Source organism: Ahaetulla prasina, chromosome 10 (assembly GCF_028640845.1).
Source record: "Ahaetulla prasina isolate Xishuangbanna chromosome 10, ASM2864084v1, whole genome shotgun sequence".
Taxonomy (NCBI): Eukaryota; Metazoa; Chordata; class Lepidosauria; order Squamata; family Colubridae; genus Ahaetulla; species Ahaetulla prasina.
The window spans coordinates 23,388,135-23,407,129 of NC_080548.1; the positions used below are offsets into that span (position 1 = coordinate 23,388,135).

At 44.8% G+C, this 18,995-nt stretch overlaps 1 protein-coding gene across 7 annotated transcripts in view; it reads right to left on the reverse strand.

Moving 5' to 3' along the window:
• LOC131204824 (IgGFc-binding protein-like) overlaps positions 1-18,634 on the reverse strand; it is a 44,598-nt gene extending 25,964 nt beyond the window's left edge. For 2 of the 7 annotated variants that reach the window (XM_058196431.1, XM_058196437.1), the window contains exons 1-9: positions 18,505-18,633; positions 17,702-18,067; positions 16,669-16,740; positions 13,663-13,826; positions 12,216-12,321; positions 9,471-9,536; positions 6,416-7,687; positions 4,698-5,026; positions 961-1,579 (exon numbers count right to left, since the gene is read on the reverse strand). In XM_058196431.1, coding sequence (XP_058052414.1) covers positions 961-1,579; positions 4,698-5,026; positions 6,416-7,687; positions 9,471-9,513 — 2,263 coding nt within the window. In that variant the 5' untranslated portion in view covers positions 9,514-9,536; positions 12,216-12,321; positions 13,663-13,826; ... (1 more) ...; positions 17,702-18,067; positions 18,505-18,633. Of the gene's footprint in view, positions 1-960; positions 1,580-4,697; positions 5,027-6,415; positions 7,688-9,470; positions 9,537-12,215; positions 12,322-13,540; positions 13,827-15,021; positions 15,197-16,668; positions 16,741-17,701; positions 18,068-18,504 lie in introns of those variants that run through there. The other 5 variants (XM_058196436.1, XM_058196432.1, XM_058196433.1 and 2 more) reach the window with 5 other exon arrangements.
• Positions 18,635-18,995: the final 361 nt, after the last annotated feature.

Consider the following 18,995-nt stretch of genomic DNA (forward strand, 5'->3'; position numbering starts at 1 on the left):
TTTTACCCACCTCGGAAGGATGGAAACTGAGTCAACCTTGAGCCGGTGAGAATCGAACTGCCAAACTGCTGGTAGCTGGCAGTCAGCAGAAGTAGCCTGCAGTACTGCACTCTAACCACTGTGCCACCTTGGCTTACACATGATTGTAAGTCAAGGACTACTTGTATTCCTTTTCCCAGGGAGAGTAATTGAATTTGCCAGATGAACCGTAGTTCATATTCGTAAAGATGGCTGCCGAAGGCCTTAAGCCTCTATTGACGTCAATCAATAATCGTCTACTACCAATACCACATTTCAAGTATTACAAAGTCCATCCTCTGTGGCCCTCGATGGGAAAGAGCTTGGGAGCCTGGGCAAAGAAGCACTGACAGAGGAACAGTCAGATAAGAGACAGCACAGCCCTCAGCTGGATTTTGGGTGGGGCAAGAGCAGGGGTGAAATGCTACTGATTTGCACCGGTTTGGGCAAACCGGTAGTAATAAAAGCTACTGGTTTATCCGAACCGGTATTTCCGATGATCAGCTGTGCCGCACGATTTACATTCGCTAGAAAACAGGAAATCTTGCTTTCTAGCAAGTCTAAATTGTGCGGCACAGCTGTTCCCTCCCCCTCGCTGTTCTTCTTACCTTCAAAAAGCTCCTTTTTCTATGCGAAGCATGCGTTTGGTTCGCACCATGCAGCTGCGTGCACAAAGCATGCGTTTGGCATATACTGCGCATACGTGCACAGTGTGCATTTGGCACAGGCTGCGCATGTGCACGTGCAGCATATGTTTGGTGTGCATTGCACATGTGCAGGCATGCAGCATGCATTTGGTGCGCAGCACGCATGCGCGGGGAGTGAATTGGTGGCAACCCGTGGAGGATTTCACCACTGGGCAAGAGGTTCACAGACCCCCCCCTCCTAGTTTCTCTGGATGTAAAGGAAATGGTTTCAAAACATTCACTTTTGTACAGATACCTTCATCAATTGTCTCGTTTGCGCTGTGGTCAGTTGGGTCTTGATCGCAGCCAGATGCCTTTTTCCATTCGTTAACAAGGATGCCCCGTTCTTCGCAGGCCGTGGCATAGGCCTCCACTGCTTGGCACAGCACATCATTGTCCCTTTGGTTTACACACATTCGGTTGATGCAATCATTGTAGTAGCTGGTGGGATCCACAGTGGAATGACACGCCCCAAAAAGTTCAGTTGAAAGATGGCTGATAATTCCACAATATCTCCCACTGCCATAAAGCTCCTTCTGGCTGTCATTACAAGCCAAGCAGTTTCCTCGACAGGAATCTGAGCAAGGAGGATCTTGGTCATCGACTTTCCAGCTACTGGCCCAGGCCATGAGGGAGGAAACTTGTGTGCCATTAAGATCAACCATGTCATCCGTTGTTACCTCGTTGAAGTTCCCACAGAGCCCACAGGTGGCTCCATAATAGCTGCTGGGGAGAGTCACCACTACAGCCCAGTTGTTGTCAAATGATACCTGAAGGCCAAAATCGCTTGCAATGGTGAGATGTCCGTTGCTCTGGCTGATTTTGACTTTGCCACTTACCACCGTGGTAGGGATGTTGACCTCCAGATCATTGACCTAGAAAGAGAAAAGGAAAAGAAGCAAGACCTAACGAACATTTCCTAACATCACTTGAATACGAGCCAGCAGTGTGCTGCAGCTGCCAAAAAACAACAACGCAGTCCTATGCGGCATTAATAGACGGATAGAATCAAGATCACATAGGGTGTTAATTCCACTTTGGTAAGGCCACACTTGGAATACTGCATCCAGTTTTGGTCGCCACGATATAAAAAAGATGTTGAGGCTCTAGAAAGAGTGCAGAGAAGAGTAATAAAGATGATTAAGGGACTGGAGGCTAAAACATATGAAGAACGGTTGCAGGAACTCGGTATGTCTAGTTTAATGAAAAGAAGGACTAGGGGAGACATGATAGCAGCATTTCAATATCTCAGGGGCTGCCACAAAGAAGAGGGAGTCAAGCTATTCTCCAAAGCACCTGAGGGCAGGACAAGAAGCAATGGATGGAAACGAATCAAGGACAGAACCAATCTAGAACTAAGGTCAAATTTCCTGACAGTTAGAACAATTAATCAGTGGAATGACTTGCCTCCAGAAATTCTGAGTTCTCCAGACTTGGAGATTTTAAAGAAGAGATTGGACAGCCATTTGTCTGAAATGATATAAGGTTTCTTGCTTGAGCCAGAATTGGACCAGAAGACCTCCAAGGTCCCTTCCAGCTCTGTTATTCTGTTATTATTCTGTTATTTCTGACCAACCAGGTCTCCAATATGTGTCACTGCTTCTCATCTTTAAAAAGAGCATCAAAGCCCATGCTTCATGATCGATGGGGCTGGGATTTTGCTTCCTAATTTGAAAAGCAAGGATTTTAACTATGGTTTCATTAGAGGCAACTGAAGGGCTCTACGTATCTGGTTGGAGGGTGCTCTTTTAATCTCATTAAAATTAATCACAGATTATGAAAATAAAATAAAATCAAAGCATTTTATTATATACAAGATTTTTAGAATGTGTCATGCCAAACTTTTTTTTTAAAAAAATTCTCACTGCATTTCATGTTTTCACCCCTCCCCCCACCATGGAATGATAAATTTAAACATCCCACAATGGATGGGAAAAGGGATGGAGTTGGCTGCTTTAATTAAAGAAAAGGGTTGATCCAGTTTTGTTTCAGCTTGGAAGTTGCTTCCGGTCTTTATGCTCAAAACAGGAAAAAAAATGAAACTTTGATTGTAGGTTCTGACAATAAGATTAATTTTGTTGTTACAGAAATGCCTAGCACTCACTAAATACGTAAAGCAAAAAGTTGAGATTGTAACTGTATTTTGTATTCATTGAACATAGAAAGATAGAGTTGGAAGGGACCTCGGAGGTCTTCTAGTCCAGCCCCCCACTGGAGTAGAAGACCATATATCCGTGACGGCAAACCTATGACACGTGTGCCCCAGGTGACATGCAGAGCCCTCTCTGCGGGCATGCCAGCCATCGCCCCAGCCCAGCTCCACCACCCATGTGTACACCCCTCCCCACTGGCCAGCTGGTCTTCGGGTCTCTGCTGCACATGCGCGGAAGGGGGCGCGGGAGCATGCGGGGGATGCACATGCATTGCAAAGGGGGCAGGGCACATGTGGGGGGGATGCTGGTTGGTGCAGGAGGCTTTCCAGGCCGAAAATGGGGCATGGGGAGGCCTAACACACCCCATTTTGATCCTGGAAAGCCTCCTGCGCCAACCTGGAAGCCAAAACAGGGTGCAGGGGGGCATGGGGGACATGTGCAGGGGACCTGGGCACGTGCACGGGGCCATTCATGCATGCACGGGGAACGCTTGCATTGCATTTTGGGGGTTCGGGCAACCTGTGTGCATTTGCACAAGTGTTTTTTGAGCACTCGGCACCAAAAAGGTGAACCATCACTGCCCTATACCATTCCAGACAGATGGCTGTCCAGCCTCTTTTTGAAAGCCTCCATGTCGTGTCCCACTCCTCTGCTGACGGCCGGGTCAGGGAAATCCGAATCAGGCTTGCCTCTGCAGCTCTGCCCAAAGTCCTAGCAAAGTCCTCAGAGCAGGCAGGAGACCAGTAAGTGACTTCAGCAAGATAAGTTCGACTTTGCCTGACTCAGAGACTGCCAGAAAGCAGATCCTTTATATAGGCCATGGGGTGTGGCTCCATGACTCAGCACTCATTAAGGCCTGCCCTCCTTCCTTCTGTTGCCTCCCCCTTTCCAATCTTTTGTTGCGAGGGTCACTCCAATCAGCAGCTGTTGGAAGTAAACTTTCCTCAGGCTCACATGCTGTGGAGGAGGGGGAGGGGTCTAGCTGCTCCGTTTGCCTGGGCATGGAGCCAGGGCTGGGGCTGGGGGATGCTCCCTCCTCTGCAGCCTGCTTGGGCATGGAGCCAGGGCTGGGACCGAGGTGCCCCTCCTCTGCAGCTTGTCTGGGCATGGAGCCAGGACTGGGGCCGGGAGGCATACATTCCTCCATGTTCGGGAGCAGATAAGCAGACCCCGGCTGTGGTGAGAGCGGACAAGACACAACACTCCACTGATGGAGCACCCACAACTTCTGAAGGCAAGTTCTCCCATTGGTTGATTGCTCTCACCGTTAGGAAATGTCTCCTTCGTTCTAGGTTGCTTCTCTCTTTGGTTAGTTTCCACCCATTGTTTCCTTGTCTTGCCTTTTGGTGCTTTGGAAAATAGTTTGACCTCCTCATCTTTGTAGGAGCCCCTTCAGTGCTACTGCACTGAAAAAAGTTGGAAGTCTCTGCATTTTTCCCCCTTTCCTTTTTACTTTGTACCGGTCTCCTCTTCTTTACCTTTCCCCATTCCTTCAATGAAACTCAATACTTTGGCCATCTAATGAGAAGGAAGGACTCACTGGAGAAGAGCCTCATGCTGGGAACGATTGAGGGCAAAAGAAGAAGGGGATGGCAGAGAAGGAGGTGGCTGGAGGGAGTCCCTGAAGCAGTCAGCGTGAGTTTAAATGGACTCCAGAGGATGGTAGAAGACAGGAAGGCCTGGAGGAATGTTGTCCATGGGGTCGCGATGGGTCGGGCACGACTTCGCAACTAACAACAATAATTCCCTGATTATCTTTGTTGCTATTTGCATTTTATAACATAATAAACTTTAAAAAGTAATGAGGAATGAAACAGATGCAAACAGCTGCCGTTCCTACCGTTATTCGGACATCTTCTTCCTTGTCAATAGTAATATTGTGACCATACACTTTGATACGGATTTGCTGGAGCTTGAAAACACCCTGAATGTCCATCTTGCTGTTCTTCTCTTCAATCTTGAAGGGCTCAAGCGTTGGGTCGCTGCCGCAATACTGTGCAATGCTATAGGTGCAAGAGTCTTTAAAATCCATAAAGAGACCATCAAAAGTCTGGAAATACTTGGCTGTGGTGCCCACGCAGGTCCCCGTGTACTCATGGATACAAGTTGCTTGACCCTGTAGTATTTTGCATACTTCCTTGGTCCTGCACTTGAGAGTTCTGCAGGGATCTGCGAGCGGGAAATGGAACCCAGCAATATATTATACTGTTGATTAACTCAGAAGATTCACCGCTCCGAGCACTTAGATCTTAGGATAAATTAATTTATGTTAATGGGTGTAGTTTTCCTATTAACCTCCTCTTTCTATCCCATTGAAACCCATCTTTGAGACTGCTTTGAATATCATGAATGTAGCACTACGGCAAAAGAGGACATACTCATTTTGGACCTTGAAATATGTTGGTCTAGTGAAGTTTGCATGAAAAATATTTCTTGTTTCAACTATCCCCTAAACATCCCCCCATGCATCCCACCCCCACTGTTTGTATTAATGAGAGAGAGAGAGATGATGGGAGTGAAAATTACATCCGAATGGTCATGTGTGAAATCAGCTTTGGGATTCCACAACAATAATTTCTGGGGGAGGTTGGATGGATTAAATCAAATGTTTCCCCAACCTTATCTTCTTTTTTTCAACAATGGCTGACTTCTTAGAAGCCTGCAGACACAGTTCAAAGTTAATAGACCCATCCCTGCAGTGGTGGGTTGCTACCGGTTTGCCCCGGTTTGCCCCGGTTCTGGCGAACCGGTAGTGGCAGCGGCGGGAGGCTCCATCCACCCGCCCAGACATCATCAAAAATGCTCTGTGCATGCTCCCAATAGCGAACTGGTAGCAGCGGGATTTGAAACCCACTACTGCATCCCTGGTATATAGTTAATATTATTATTGCACTGCATAACATTGCATCATGCTGATGCAACTTATGTCAGGTTGATTAAAAAGCCTTCCACATACAGGATAAATTACAAGAAGAAAGAAACGTAACATTAAAACACTATATTGAATCTGATGACTGAATTAATTCATTCCCTATGTCTGCAGAATACTTTAAAACATAGACCCACCAAATGGGTCAGATTCAGAGGGCGTATTCAGCTGCTTCGGACCAGTTCGGGTGAACCGGTAGCTCGCCCACCTGCCCTATCCTGTCCTTTATCTCCTGCTTTGTTAGCTCATCTCAATCATGCTGCACAGCTGATTCCACCCCCCTCACTGTTCTACTTACTGTTGCTGACTTGGAAGGTAAGCAGCTGAGCTCCTAAATGCTCCATTTTCAGCTCTTCAAGCAAGCGCCTTTGATGCACATGCACACAAAGCAGCACTCACCGAACCGGTTGTTTAACCAGCAGCATCCCACCACTGGTCGGATTCATATAATAAAAATTCTAAGCCACCAAAAAACCAAAAACAAAAAAAACAACCCACCAAATTGTGTATTAATCAAGCTTAGCATATTACCCAAAAGCATCTGTTAGGGCTTTCGTTCACCTTAGCTAAACCTATTGTGTGAACACAGTCAAGGGTTATGAAGAAAGGAAGAAGCAATTTCCTCTTACCATTTGCACAAACAGCAGGAGAACCGCAAGCCTTTCCATTTGCAATCCCCACGCTCAACAGCCCAAAGGGTGAGCTGGGATGTTCTATTCTGTGGATGGTATTTTGCGTTTGGCCTAAGCTGTGAGCAGTCCAAGAGTAATCGGTGCCAGAAACGACACGCCATTGCAGCGTATGCAACGGCCTGCTGTCCACAGTGATCCCGGAAATTTCCGAAGATTTGGCAATGATCAGGGCATAGTTCTCAAACTGGTCACTACTATAGGTGTTGTAGGCCAGGCAGTAACTGGAGATATCAGGTATTGCCATGAAGAATGGATCATATTTAAGATTCCCAAAGGTGCCACCATCACTGAAAAACATAACTTGGATGCCAGAACTAGCTGAGATGGACATGGCCGTTGTGCCTTGAATCCCATAAAATGCTACCCGGGCAGCCTGCAAAATCTTGGTATTCCTGATTTGTCCATTCTGGACATCAACCCGAGTGTTTTGGGAAGCAGAAACATACACGATGTCATACTCGGTATTAAACGGTAAAGAGGGGACAATGAACTTGGTGCCCCAGCTGGTAATGGGCAAAAGCTGTTCAAGGACATGATCGCACTGGATCTGCCTAGAGACGCATGTATGTCCACTATAGACAGCCACTGGTTTCTGGGAGACTATTTTAGTACCAGAGAGGTCCACCTGGCCTTGGAACTGAGCAGCCTGATAAGGTTGAAGGGTGATGGTCAGCTTGCTTCCTCGTAGGTAGGATTTTCGTTGGAAAATCACAGGACCTTTCAGGTCGATACTGATCGACGTGGCTTCTGCCCAGCTTATAATGGCAAATTCTCGGTAGCGATCGGTCCCCACATTTGGTGTCATGACATAATATTCGGTACCCAAGCTTTCCATGGGATAGACAATAGTGGTGCCGGCGGAGTGTGGTTTGTAGGAATGGGAAACAACGGAGATATCATTGTCAGCCCGGACAGTGAGGGTATTGTCAAAAATGTTGCTTCCAACCATCTCAGCCTCTGGTGGGATTTTCACTGAAAGCGTTTCTCCGGCGTTCGCGATGACCGTTACCCTCAGTGCGGGTTGTTTCATGAAGATAGTAACAGATGTGGACTGAACAGAACCTGTGATGAGAAGCTTAAAATCTCCCTGGAACCTTTGTGGGAAACCATTTTGCATGAATGCAGTGATAAACTCTTTTCCTAATGGGCTTGAGGAAACGGGGATGGGGAGAACAGTTAACATGATCCAGGAAGACCAACTCAAAATTCCTAAGCAGGGAACAAAAAGATATAAAGGTTATGGCATGTTAAAATAATCTCAAAACTAGCATGCCTGTATGTTCCCCGGAAGTATGGAAAATGTATTGGCCATTTGTTGAAGTAGGGTCAAGAAAGAAGTTCTCAATAAGGTGAAGATCATTGTATAACTTGAACCTGGTCAACATGATGTGTCTATTCCTATAACTGTAATGGTATGTGGGAAAGACCTTGGTCAAAGAGCTGCCGCATAGGGAACAGTCAGATAAGAGACAGCATAGCTCGCAACTGGATAGTGGATGGGGCAAGAGGCTCTGAAGCAGAGATCTTCAAACTTGGCCGCTGTCGTGTCCCACTCCTCCGCTGACGGCCGGGTCAGGGAAATCCGAATCAGGCGTGCCTCTGCAGCTCTGCCAAAGTCCTAGCAAAGTCCTCAGGGCAGGCAGGAGACCAGAAAGTGACTTCAGCAAGATATGTTTAGACTTTGCCTGACTCAGGGAATGCCAGAAAGCAGATCCTTTATATAGGCCATGGGGTGTGGCTCCATGACTCAGCACTTATCCAGGCCTGCCCCTCCCTTCCTTCTGTTGCCTCCGCCTATCAAGTCTTCTGACGCGAGGGTCACTCCAGTCGGCAGCTGTTGGCAATAGACCTCCCTCAGGCTCACATGCTGTGGAGGAGGGGGAGGGGCCTAGTTGCTCCGTTTGCCTGGGCATGGAGCCAGAGCTGGGGGCTGGAGATATTTCCTCCTCTTCAGCCTGTCTGGGCATGGAGCCAGGGCTGGGGCCGGGAGGCATACTAGAACATTCCTCCGTGTTCAGAAGCAGATAAGAAGGCCCCAGCTGTGGTGAGATTGGGCGAGACACAACAGCCGCTTTAAGCTATGCTGGCTGGAGAATTCTGGGAGTTGAAGTCCACAAGTCTTAGAGCGGCCAAGTTTGAGGACCCCTGCTCTAAAGAGACCCTCTCTAGTTTCTTTGATGGTAAAGGAGGGGGGAGAACAATTGTATTTTCACACTTGCAAGATTGATGTCAGCCTCACAGGATGACTCAGACAGGAATTGCGACCAGATGAGCTACTTCTACTTATTTGTAGGTAGTGCTACATTGACAAATCTTACAAGACTAAAAGTACAATTCCACCCCACCCCATCTCTTTTATCACCCAAGAAACCAGGGAGAGTCTCTTTTCAGCTTCTTACTCTGGCCTCTATCCAGCTGCAAGCTACACTGTTTGTTATCTGACTATTCCCCAGGCAATGTCTCTTGGCTCAGTCTCTCAAAGTTTTCCCCACATACCATTACAATAACGGTGATGAAATACAATGACTAAACAAGACCATCTTTAAAATAATTTGTTGCTCATAATTTGTTATGAGCCAAAGGAGTCTGTGATTTATGTACGGAGTCCCTGTCAATTATTTCTTTTAATCTATTAGTCCTCTTGCCCTTGTTTATATTTGTTCCTCTTGTCTATCACTTCTCTTTTCTACTAGGATCATGTTTATTGTGATTATTCAAAGCTCGGGCAGGGGCTACTTTCCCACACAATATCTTTCTCTAGATTGAAGACAGCGTATTGAAAAGCTCCAAAGATTTCTTGATTTGTGCAATATTTATCTGGGCAGAATTCTATAAACTTACAGCCAGGAATCTTGTGCCTTAGAATGTAGAAGGCTATCTTGTATTCACACCAGCACAAAATGCGAAGACTTCCCTCTTGTGCAATTACATTCCCACTTGTCCCATTTACAAAAGAGAACAAAAGGCAACAGGGATGGTATGGAATACTCACCAAAAAACATACCCGACTTGTTCCAGAGGTTGGTTAACTCCATGATTGACCTCCTATTAACTGAAGCTGCAAAATATATTTTAAGATTAGCTCTGTTCTGCATTCTGTTGGAAGTTCTGTCTTTCCAACATCTAGCTGTTGAAAGGCATTTGTGTGTGTTGGTACGTAACCTTCAAGTTAGTCTTGGCTTCTGGCAACTTTCTGGGCAAGTCCTTACATTTTCTTGGCAAGATTTCAGAAGTGGTTTGCCGTTGTCTGATTCCTAGGCCTGAGAGAGAATAACTGGTCCAAGCACACCCACCTGGCTTTGTGCCCAAGGCAGGACTAGAACTCACATCTCCCAGTTTTCTAACCTGATGCTTTGACCACTATACCAAACTGGCTCCCCGTGTTTTTATAGCACATTCACTTCAGATGTGTTTGCCAACAGAGGGGCTCAATTCAGCAGTAATCCCTATGATTCAGTAAAAATTATTCTTCACTCACATGCAGTTCAATCTAAATAAGGCCAACGAAAAATTCCCATATGGATGAGATTAAATGCTACTGAAGCTCCCTCCAATTTGAGGAACGTTTTATTTATTTTTGAGTGTATACTGGAGAACTGTAAAACTCACATCATAGATAATCTCTCTCTTTTTTTATTGTTTAATAAATAGAATAAGTTTTCGGCTATTAGAGATGGTTCATCTCTCTCTCTCAAATCATTTATCAAAAACAAGAGGAACAGTGCTAATGGTATTTTAATACCTTCTGTGAATATCTTGCGTATGTATTTTAATATAAATATACAGGGGTGGGCTTCAAAAATTTTAACAAGAGGTTCTCTGCCCGGTTGCTGGGTGGGCATCACCATGATCGGCGTGGCCTAGTCGGTCTCCTGCACCACAGGGAGGGGGCATTTTTGCCCTCCCCAGGCTCCGGAGGCTTTCCTTGAGCCTCCAGGAGGGCGAAAACAGCCTCCCCAAGCTCCGGAGGCCTTCTGGAGGCTGGAAATGGGCCTGGTTCTGGCTGTCCCAAACTTCTGGTAGATCCGTTTTTCAACCTCCCCGAGCCTCCGTGTGTGCATTTTCCTGCATCCAAAATGGGTTGTGTGGGGACTCCTGGGAGGGGTGGGGTGGGCAGGGTCAGCCAGGAGTGGGATTTGGGGGTTCTCCAAACTGTACAGAATCTTAGCTAGAGGTTCTTCCGAACCCGAGCAGCCCACCCCTGTAAATATAGGATAAAGAGACAATTTGGTCTGGTGGTTAAAGTACCGGGATAGAAACTGGGAGACTAGAAGTTCTGATCCCGCCTTAGAGGACATGAAAACCGACTTTTGGGCCAATCGCCAGGAGACTGTGAGTTCTAGATCTCCTTTAGGCGTAAAAGCTGGCTGGGTGACCTTAGGCCAGTCCCTCAGCCACTTCCCAGGGTCATTTTTGGGAAAATAGGAGGAGGAAGCAGTATTAGGTACGTTTGCTGGTTTGAGTTGTTAAAGGCAGGATATTCATAAAACATCAAAGGCAGGATATAACTAAAACTAACATCTTGTTTTAAATCGTCTTTGAGTAATTTTTAACTGCAACAGGTAAGTGGGATACAAGTGTTGTGAGCAAATAAAGAAATAATAAAGGGAACAAGTTATTTATTTTATTTATTAATTGGGCAGGGGTGACAGGGGGAATCAGGGATCAGAAGACCACAGGCAGCAGCAATGCCTGAATAAGGGGAGGGGTCAGAAAAGTTGAGATGGTGACCACAGCGGAGTGATTGAAGCCTAGTTCATTTTTTAAGGTGCATTGCATAGGTTGGGCAGCCAATAAACTTAAATAAATAAGAAATAAACACCTTTTAAAGGGTTGGGGATAGCCACCATCTTGGCTTTCCTCCCCCTCCCTTCCCCCTCCACTCCCCACCCCCAACCCCTAGCCCCCTTAGCAGATGCTTCTGCCAGGCAGAATTTCAGTATATTGAAATTAGGGTCCCACAGCTGTTTTTTAAAAAATGAGACCATTTTCATCCATAATTGAAGAGCTAAAATAGGAAAGAAGGAAATTGTGTGATCTCAAACGCCTTTGGGCTCGTAATTAAGACTCTGCCAAAAGGAATTTTTTCCCCTGCTACTCAGAATCCTGCACTTTAAGAGCAAGCGAGAAGGAAAAGAAAAAAGAAAAAGAAAAGAAATTTAACCAGCAAATCTTTCCCAGTCATCCCACCTTGAAATGAAGTAGACAGACACTTGTTGACTTTCTGCCTGTTCATACAACCGTTACCCTCTTTTTGTGTCAGCGAGCAAAAACAACAGCCCAGAATTAGAAGATGCACATCTCGAATTTTAATGTTGTGTTATTAAATAAAGAACAGGACGGGATTTACATACCTTGCAAGTATGACTCCTTACTAGTTTCGCCTTGGAACTGACTATCCCATATCTCACAACGGACAAAAGTGACCCATCTACCAAACTAGCCATCAATGCCCTAATTAACAATCAAAAACTCCACACAACCAGGAACCACATAAATACAATGCAAAACAACAACAACAACAGCTCAGTGTACATATTCTGGAGGAAGGAAACTTTCCTGATGATGGACTCCAGCAAAGTGTGAAAGCTTGGAAGAATAAACCTGGCGCCCGACTCAGATTGGATCTTGCAACATTTTCCTGGGACATGTCTATTTGCCTTCATTCACAAAAAAAACCTATACTTTCTGAAATTCCTGAGCACGATTTAGTAAAAGACAATGCACATTTTCTTACCTTCTGTTCCATTGACTTTTGTGACTAGAACACGATGGTCCTACTGTTAACACTGAGCTTCCTCCTTTCGTTTCTCTTGATATAATAGCTATTCCCGGAATACTCTCTGGGGAAGATTTAAATAAGATTCGGACATAAATGTATCAACCAACCCTGGGGAATCAATATATCCTAAGCTGTGGATATGATGCTGGTTGTGAAATGTTTGACCAGCGGGACATCAGTGGTGACTAATAGGAAAACATGCGGAGACTGTTCAGATTGGCCTTTCACTTACTCGGGATTTACAACCCACCATGGCTAACCCTTGAAGAGAGTGATGCAACTGAAGAAAGGTTGTGTACGAAGTGTCAGAGAGGAGATCTGGCAAGCCAAGTGTAATGATCACTCTGCCAACAATTTTGCAGAAATTGTTGGCAGCGTGCATTCGTAAAGGCTAAGAGCTGCATCTCGACCTCTTCATTTCATTCTAGCAGAACAAACTTTCCTATGGGGTAGTTGCCAAGTTCAACAAAGGCACAACAGCAGTGGTGGAATTCAAATGTTTTTTTACCACCGGTTCTGTGGGCATGGCTTGGTGGGTGTGGCAGGGGAAGGATACTGAGAAATCTCCACTCCCTCCCGACTCCCGGGGGAAGGGTATTGCAAAATCCCCATTCCTACCCCACTCTGGGACCAGCCGGAGGTGGCATTTGCCGGTTCTCTGAACTACTCAAATTTTCCACTAACGGTTCTCCAGAACCTGTCAGAACCTGCTGAATAGCAGCCCTGCACAATAGCCAATTTTGTGTATCTCTGTAAAAGAAGATTCGGGATTTCCACGGACTATGCCCAGTTGTGGAATCTTTAGGCCAAGATTCCAAGAAGGGCCGGAATAGCTCAGGCTGTTAAGAAGCCTGTTATTAGAACACAGTAGCCTGCAATTACTGCAGGTTCTAGTCCCACCAGGCCCAAGGTTGACTCAGCCTTCCATCCTTTATAAGGTAGGTAAAATGAGGACCCAGATTGTTGGGGGGGCAATAAGTTGACTTTGTAAAAAATATACAAATAGAATGAGACTATTGCCTTACACACTGTAAGCCGCCCTGAGTCTTCGGAGAAGGGCGGGATATAAATGTAAACAAACAAACAAAAAAAAGATTGGTCATTACTACTAACCAACAGCTAACCTTTGTTTATCATGGTTTGTATGAGGGAAAGAGGGTGGAAGAAACAGTGACTAACAAGTTACTGGTGACAAAAATCCTGAGAAGAATTGTGAAAATAAAACAGAGATATGAACAAATACATAACAAAGAAGGAACAAAAGGAGATGGAATTCTTACCACCAAATCACCTAGAATGATGGGGAGATGATGACCTATGGTCTACATGTGATCTCTAAGACCCCATTTTGGAATTACCAAATCTCTATTATGTCCACTTATTTGATAGATGTCTATCTCACCTTCCCTTCGGGATCTCAAAGCTGCATATATATAGCACTCTCTCCTTCAATTTTTTCTTCCCCAAAGCCATTGATTTTTCACAGAAAAGTGTCATATGTAATGATTGAAACTTTATTGGGGTGATGGCATTCTTGGAGGGCAGAGTTCTTTATGATTTGGATATCTTTTTAAAAAGGAAAAAAAAATCATGGTTTAGGCACGAGAGTCCTGCTCAAAGAGGTACTAATACCCATGTATTTTTTTTTAAATCCAATTCTTAAATCCTGAAAGTTCGTCTACCATTGTTCCAGGCTGATCCTGTCAATTTTGAAGTTTAAGAAGCGTGTGACTAGCAGAAATCAGATGACAGGATGGGGCCTGCCGAAAAGAAATCCCCAAAGTGAAATTAAAGGCTTCTGTGAAAATGTATTCTTAAGAATACATCTGAAGTTGGAAAGTATTTGACAACAGTTGCAAAAAAACCCCAAACCCAATGGAAGTAAAGATTCATACAATTTTATGGTAGTTTTTCATTTGAAATTAAAACACATTTGAACAGTGCAGTTCCAATGAAACATTTATAGAAATCTCTAGGCAAATTAAATCGTATTCAGCTAGTAGTAGGAAGCATATTTGCATATAGTGTGGTGGTTTTCAAACTGTTTGAGCCATTTGCCCCTTTTCCTGGTCTTGCATAATGTCATCACCTACACCCCACTCCTAGACTCTGTTGTTTTACACATGTTGTCTCAGTAGTGGCTGAGTCCACAACTGGATCCTTGACTCAGATACAATATCTGGTTCCAAGACCTTCCACCTACATCCCTAGTTTATGGCTTAACATCACCGGTTTATGTAATAAATCACAATTTAGGACACTGGGTGAATCGAGCTATAAATTCTCCATTAATCCAGCTGGATTCATTCTGCTAAATTGTCGATGCTTGCAAGAGAGCTTCACAAATGCCCCTCAGAGCTTAGAGCTGAATTAGAAAAAGTAAATGTGTAGAAGGTCTTCAAAAGAGGGATGAAGGCAGCAGAGGTGCTTTTCTGTGACTGACAACACAGAAGCTTGTCATCTGTGGCAGGGGTGGGCTTCAAAAATTTTATGAAGGAGTTCTCTGCCCGGTTGCTGGGTGGGCATGGCCATGGTGGGTGTGGCCTAGTTGATCTCCTGCATCACAGGGGAGGGAGGGCGTTTTTGCCCTCCCTGGTCTCTGGAGGCTTTCCTCGAGCCTCTGGGAGGGCAAAAATGGCCTCTCCAGGCTCCGGAGGCCCTCTTGAGGCCAGAAATGGGCCTGTTTCTGGCCTTCCCAAACTTCCGGTAGGCCCGTTTTTCGCCCCCCCCCCCCGAGCCTCTGTGTATGCCCTGCACTTACCTGCATCCAAAACAGGCCATGTGGGGAGGGGAAGGGAGGGGTGGGTGGGGCCAGCAAGGAGTGGGATTTGGGGGTTCTCCAAACTGCACAGAATCTTAGCTAGAGGTTCTCCCGAACCCTTGCGAACCCCCAGCAACCAACCCCTGGTCTATGGTGATCAGCCACAAAATCTTCAAGTCATGCTCTTTCAAAGATCCTGGAGCACAGGGGAGCTGCCAGAGGACTGGAAAAGAGCTGATGTAGTTCCCATCTTCAAAAAAGGAAAAAAAACAGATCCAGGAAACTACAGACCTATCAGTCTGACCTCAATACCGGGGAAGATTCTGGAAAAGATAATCAAGCAACGAATCACCGAACACCTAGAAGCAAACAAAGTAATAACCAAAAGCCAACATGGGTTTGTCAAAAACAGATCATGCCAGACTAATCTTATCGCATTCTTTGACAAAATGACAAAATTAGTAGACCAGAGGAATGCTGTTGATATAATTTACTTGGACTTCAGTAAAGCATTTGATAAAGTAGACCATAACCTACTACTAGATAAAGTAGAAAAATGTGGGTTAGACAGCACCACCACCAGATGGATTCGTAACTGGCTGACCAACCGCACTCAACGTGTAGTCCTCAACGGAACTACATCCACATGGAGGGAAGTATGCAGTGGAGTACCCCAAGGCTCTGTTTTAGGCCCAGTACTCTTCAACATCTTCATCAATGACTTGGACGAGGGATAGATGGGGAACTCATCAAATTTGCAGATGACACCAAGCTGGCAGGAATAGCTAACACTCCAGAAGATAGGCTCAAGTTACAGAAAGATCTTGACAGACTTGAACATTGGGCGCTATCTAACAAAATGAAATTCAACAGTGAAAAAGTAAGGTTCTACATTTAGGCCAAAAACAAAATGCACCAGTACCGTATATGTGGTACCTTGCTCAATAGTAGTACCTGTGAGAGGGATCTTGGAGTCCTAGTGGATAACCATCTAGATATGAGCCAGCAGTGCAGCAGCTGTTAAAAAGCCAACACAGTTCTGGGCTGCATAAACAGAGGGATAGAATCAAGATCACGTGAAGTGCTAGTACCACTTTATAATGCCTTGGTAAGGCCACACTTGGAATATTGCATCCAGTTTTGGTCGCCACGATGTAAAAAAGATGTTGAGACTCTAGAAAGAGTGCAGGGAAGAGCAACAAAGATGATTAGGGACTGGAGGATAAAACATATGAAGAAGGTTGCAGGAACTGGGTATGTCTAGTTTAACAAAAAGAAGGACCAGGGGAGACATGATAGCAGTGTTCCAATATCTCAGGGGCTGCCACAGAGAAGTGGGAGTCGGGCTGTTCTCCAGAGCACCTGAGGGTAGAACAAGAAGCAATGGGTGGAAACTGATCAAGGAAAGAAGCAACTTAGAACTAAGGAGAAATTTCCTGACAGTTAGAACAATTAATAAGTGGAACAACTTGCCTTCAGAAGTTGTGAATGCTCCAACACTGGAAATTTTTAAGAAAATGTTGGATAACCATCTGACTGAGATGGTGTAGGGTTTCCTGCCTGGGCAGGGGGTTGGACTAGAAGGCCTCCAAGGTCCCTTCCAACTCTGATGTTATGTTATGTTATGTTATGTCATAAGTCAAGTACTTGGCCTCGTCAATGATGCCATTAACTTTTGTCCATGTACTTCCTGTGACTTTGCTTCGTGGGATCCCATCCCTGCAAAAATTAAAATAAACAAGAAGTACTTTAGCAGAACCGTGCAGATGAATCAGTCTCATCAAGTTCAGCAGCTGACATATCAAATGGAAGACAAGAAGCCCAGAAACACGGAAAACACAATTTCTGACTTGTTTGTTTTTCCCCCAACAACTGTTCTTCAGTGTCACACTAGCTGAGTTCAACCACATTGTTTGAACCCAGCTGTTGGGAATTATGCAAGAAACCACGGCTGAATCTTTTTTTCCTCTTTTTTTTAAATGTTGCAATTCTTCTTTCCGGGTCAGTTTTTGTCACCTAAGAATTTAAAGTGGGACAAAATCGATACAGCTGGCCGTTTCCCACTCTGACCTTCTGATCCAATCTGCCAATGTTTCTGCTGATGGTCTTTCCCAAAGCTTTATCCATTCTGAGAAGGAAAGCAGACTTATTTGGGGAAACTGCCTGAAGCAGCAGGCACAAATATTAACTTGTCTCTCTACTTCATGAATTGTGTAGGCATAAAACTGAAACCTCACAGCAGCAAATGATTTCTCCAAGAGCCTGGAGATCTCTAATGCCATCTCTAATGCAAGATGAGACAAAATGGCCACATAATACAGAGGTCTCCAAACTTGGAAACTTTAAGACTTGCGGACTTTAACTTCCACAATTCCCCAGCCAGTCCTGGGAGTTCTGGGAGTTGAGGTCCACAAGTTTTAAAATTGCCATGTTTGGAAACCCCTGATACAAACATTGTATTGGTAGTAGTTAATTTCTGACATTCTAATACATTACATCTAAACATCAAGTTTGTCTCCGGACTGGTTGTATTCCAGAAAATAACATATTGCCTGTGTTCACAAAGAAACCACACTTAATTGTGGTTTATTAAAGAAATGGCTAACAATTTGGCACCAAAAACATGCTCAACTACAAACAAGGAAAGCACATGATGGCTTAAAACGTGATATGAACTTACCTAGGGAGTCATGAATAAATAAACAGAAGAGGAACTGAAGGAATATTTTCCTCCACCCCCAGTAGAAGCATTATCATCAGCCACTCATTAAGTCTGATCCAGGGCCATTCAATGGACCAGCACTCTCCATGCCCCTCTGTCTCGCTCTGCCTCCTTCAGATCCGCCATGGCATCATGGAACCGTCTAGAATCATTGGGACTACAGCTCCCAGAATCCTTGGACACTGGATCCACTGGATGGGGATTCTGGAGGCTGCATAATGTCATCACCTACACCCCACTCCTAGACTCTGTTGTTTTACACATGTTGTCTCAGTAGTGGCTGAGTCCACAACTGGATCCTTGACTCCTAATCTATTTGACTTCCTGTTGGGGAAAGTAAAAGGGAATTTGGCCCAAAGAAAGACAGAGTGCTAATGGATAATAGAAATGAAACTGAAGAGAAAAAGGGAATTAGCAAAAAGATAATTACAGGCTTTCCTCCCCAAATATGCATTCATTAATGAGAAATATCTGGTTCTCCAATTGTTGCTAACTAGTAATAGCTCCAGCTCAAATGGCCAACCAAGACAAAAGCTGAAAAATTTAGTTCTAGAACATCTGAATTTCCGCTTCCATTTTAGATGAAGGACAAAATTTTATTTTTTTCCCCTTGAACTAATAGCAGCCTTAACATGCCTTTTTTCCACATGGTGGGGAAAAGTCAGCAAATTAGCTGGAGCCCTGTTGCTCTAATGATGAACAATTTGGTTTGGAGGGCAAGCAAAAAGCACCCCAAGATAGAATCCAAGATGGTCTCTTACCTCCAGTTTTCACAGTATTGTTCCTGGAGAAAGAAAGAAAGAGAGAGAGAGAGAGAGAGGGAGGGAGGGGGAGAGAGAGAGGGAGAGGGAGAGAGAGAGAGAAAGAAAGAAAGAAAGAAAGAAAGAAAGAAGGAAGGAAGGAAGGAAGGAAGGAAGGAAGGAAGGAAGGGAAAGAAAGAAAGTTGTCCACTCTGTTTTTGACTTAAGCTACTCTTTGCCTTTTATAGGAATTCTGACAACGCCTATTTCTAATTTAACGGAGAAGTTCCAGTGGCCTCAAGGGTTGGATTTCTTGGCAGAACAAAAGGAACAACTAAATGGCCGACTTTAGGAAGCCAGCAGAAGACATGTGCGCTCTTGGCTCTTCAATAAATGCAAGAGATTGAGTTGATTATACCCTGGAATTGATACAACCATGTGGACGGAGAAGCATCTACAGAGTTTCAGCTAAGATAGAATACAGAGACTGTATATTTATCTCTCCCAGTTGT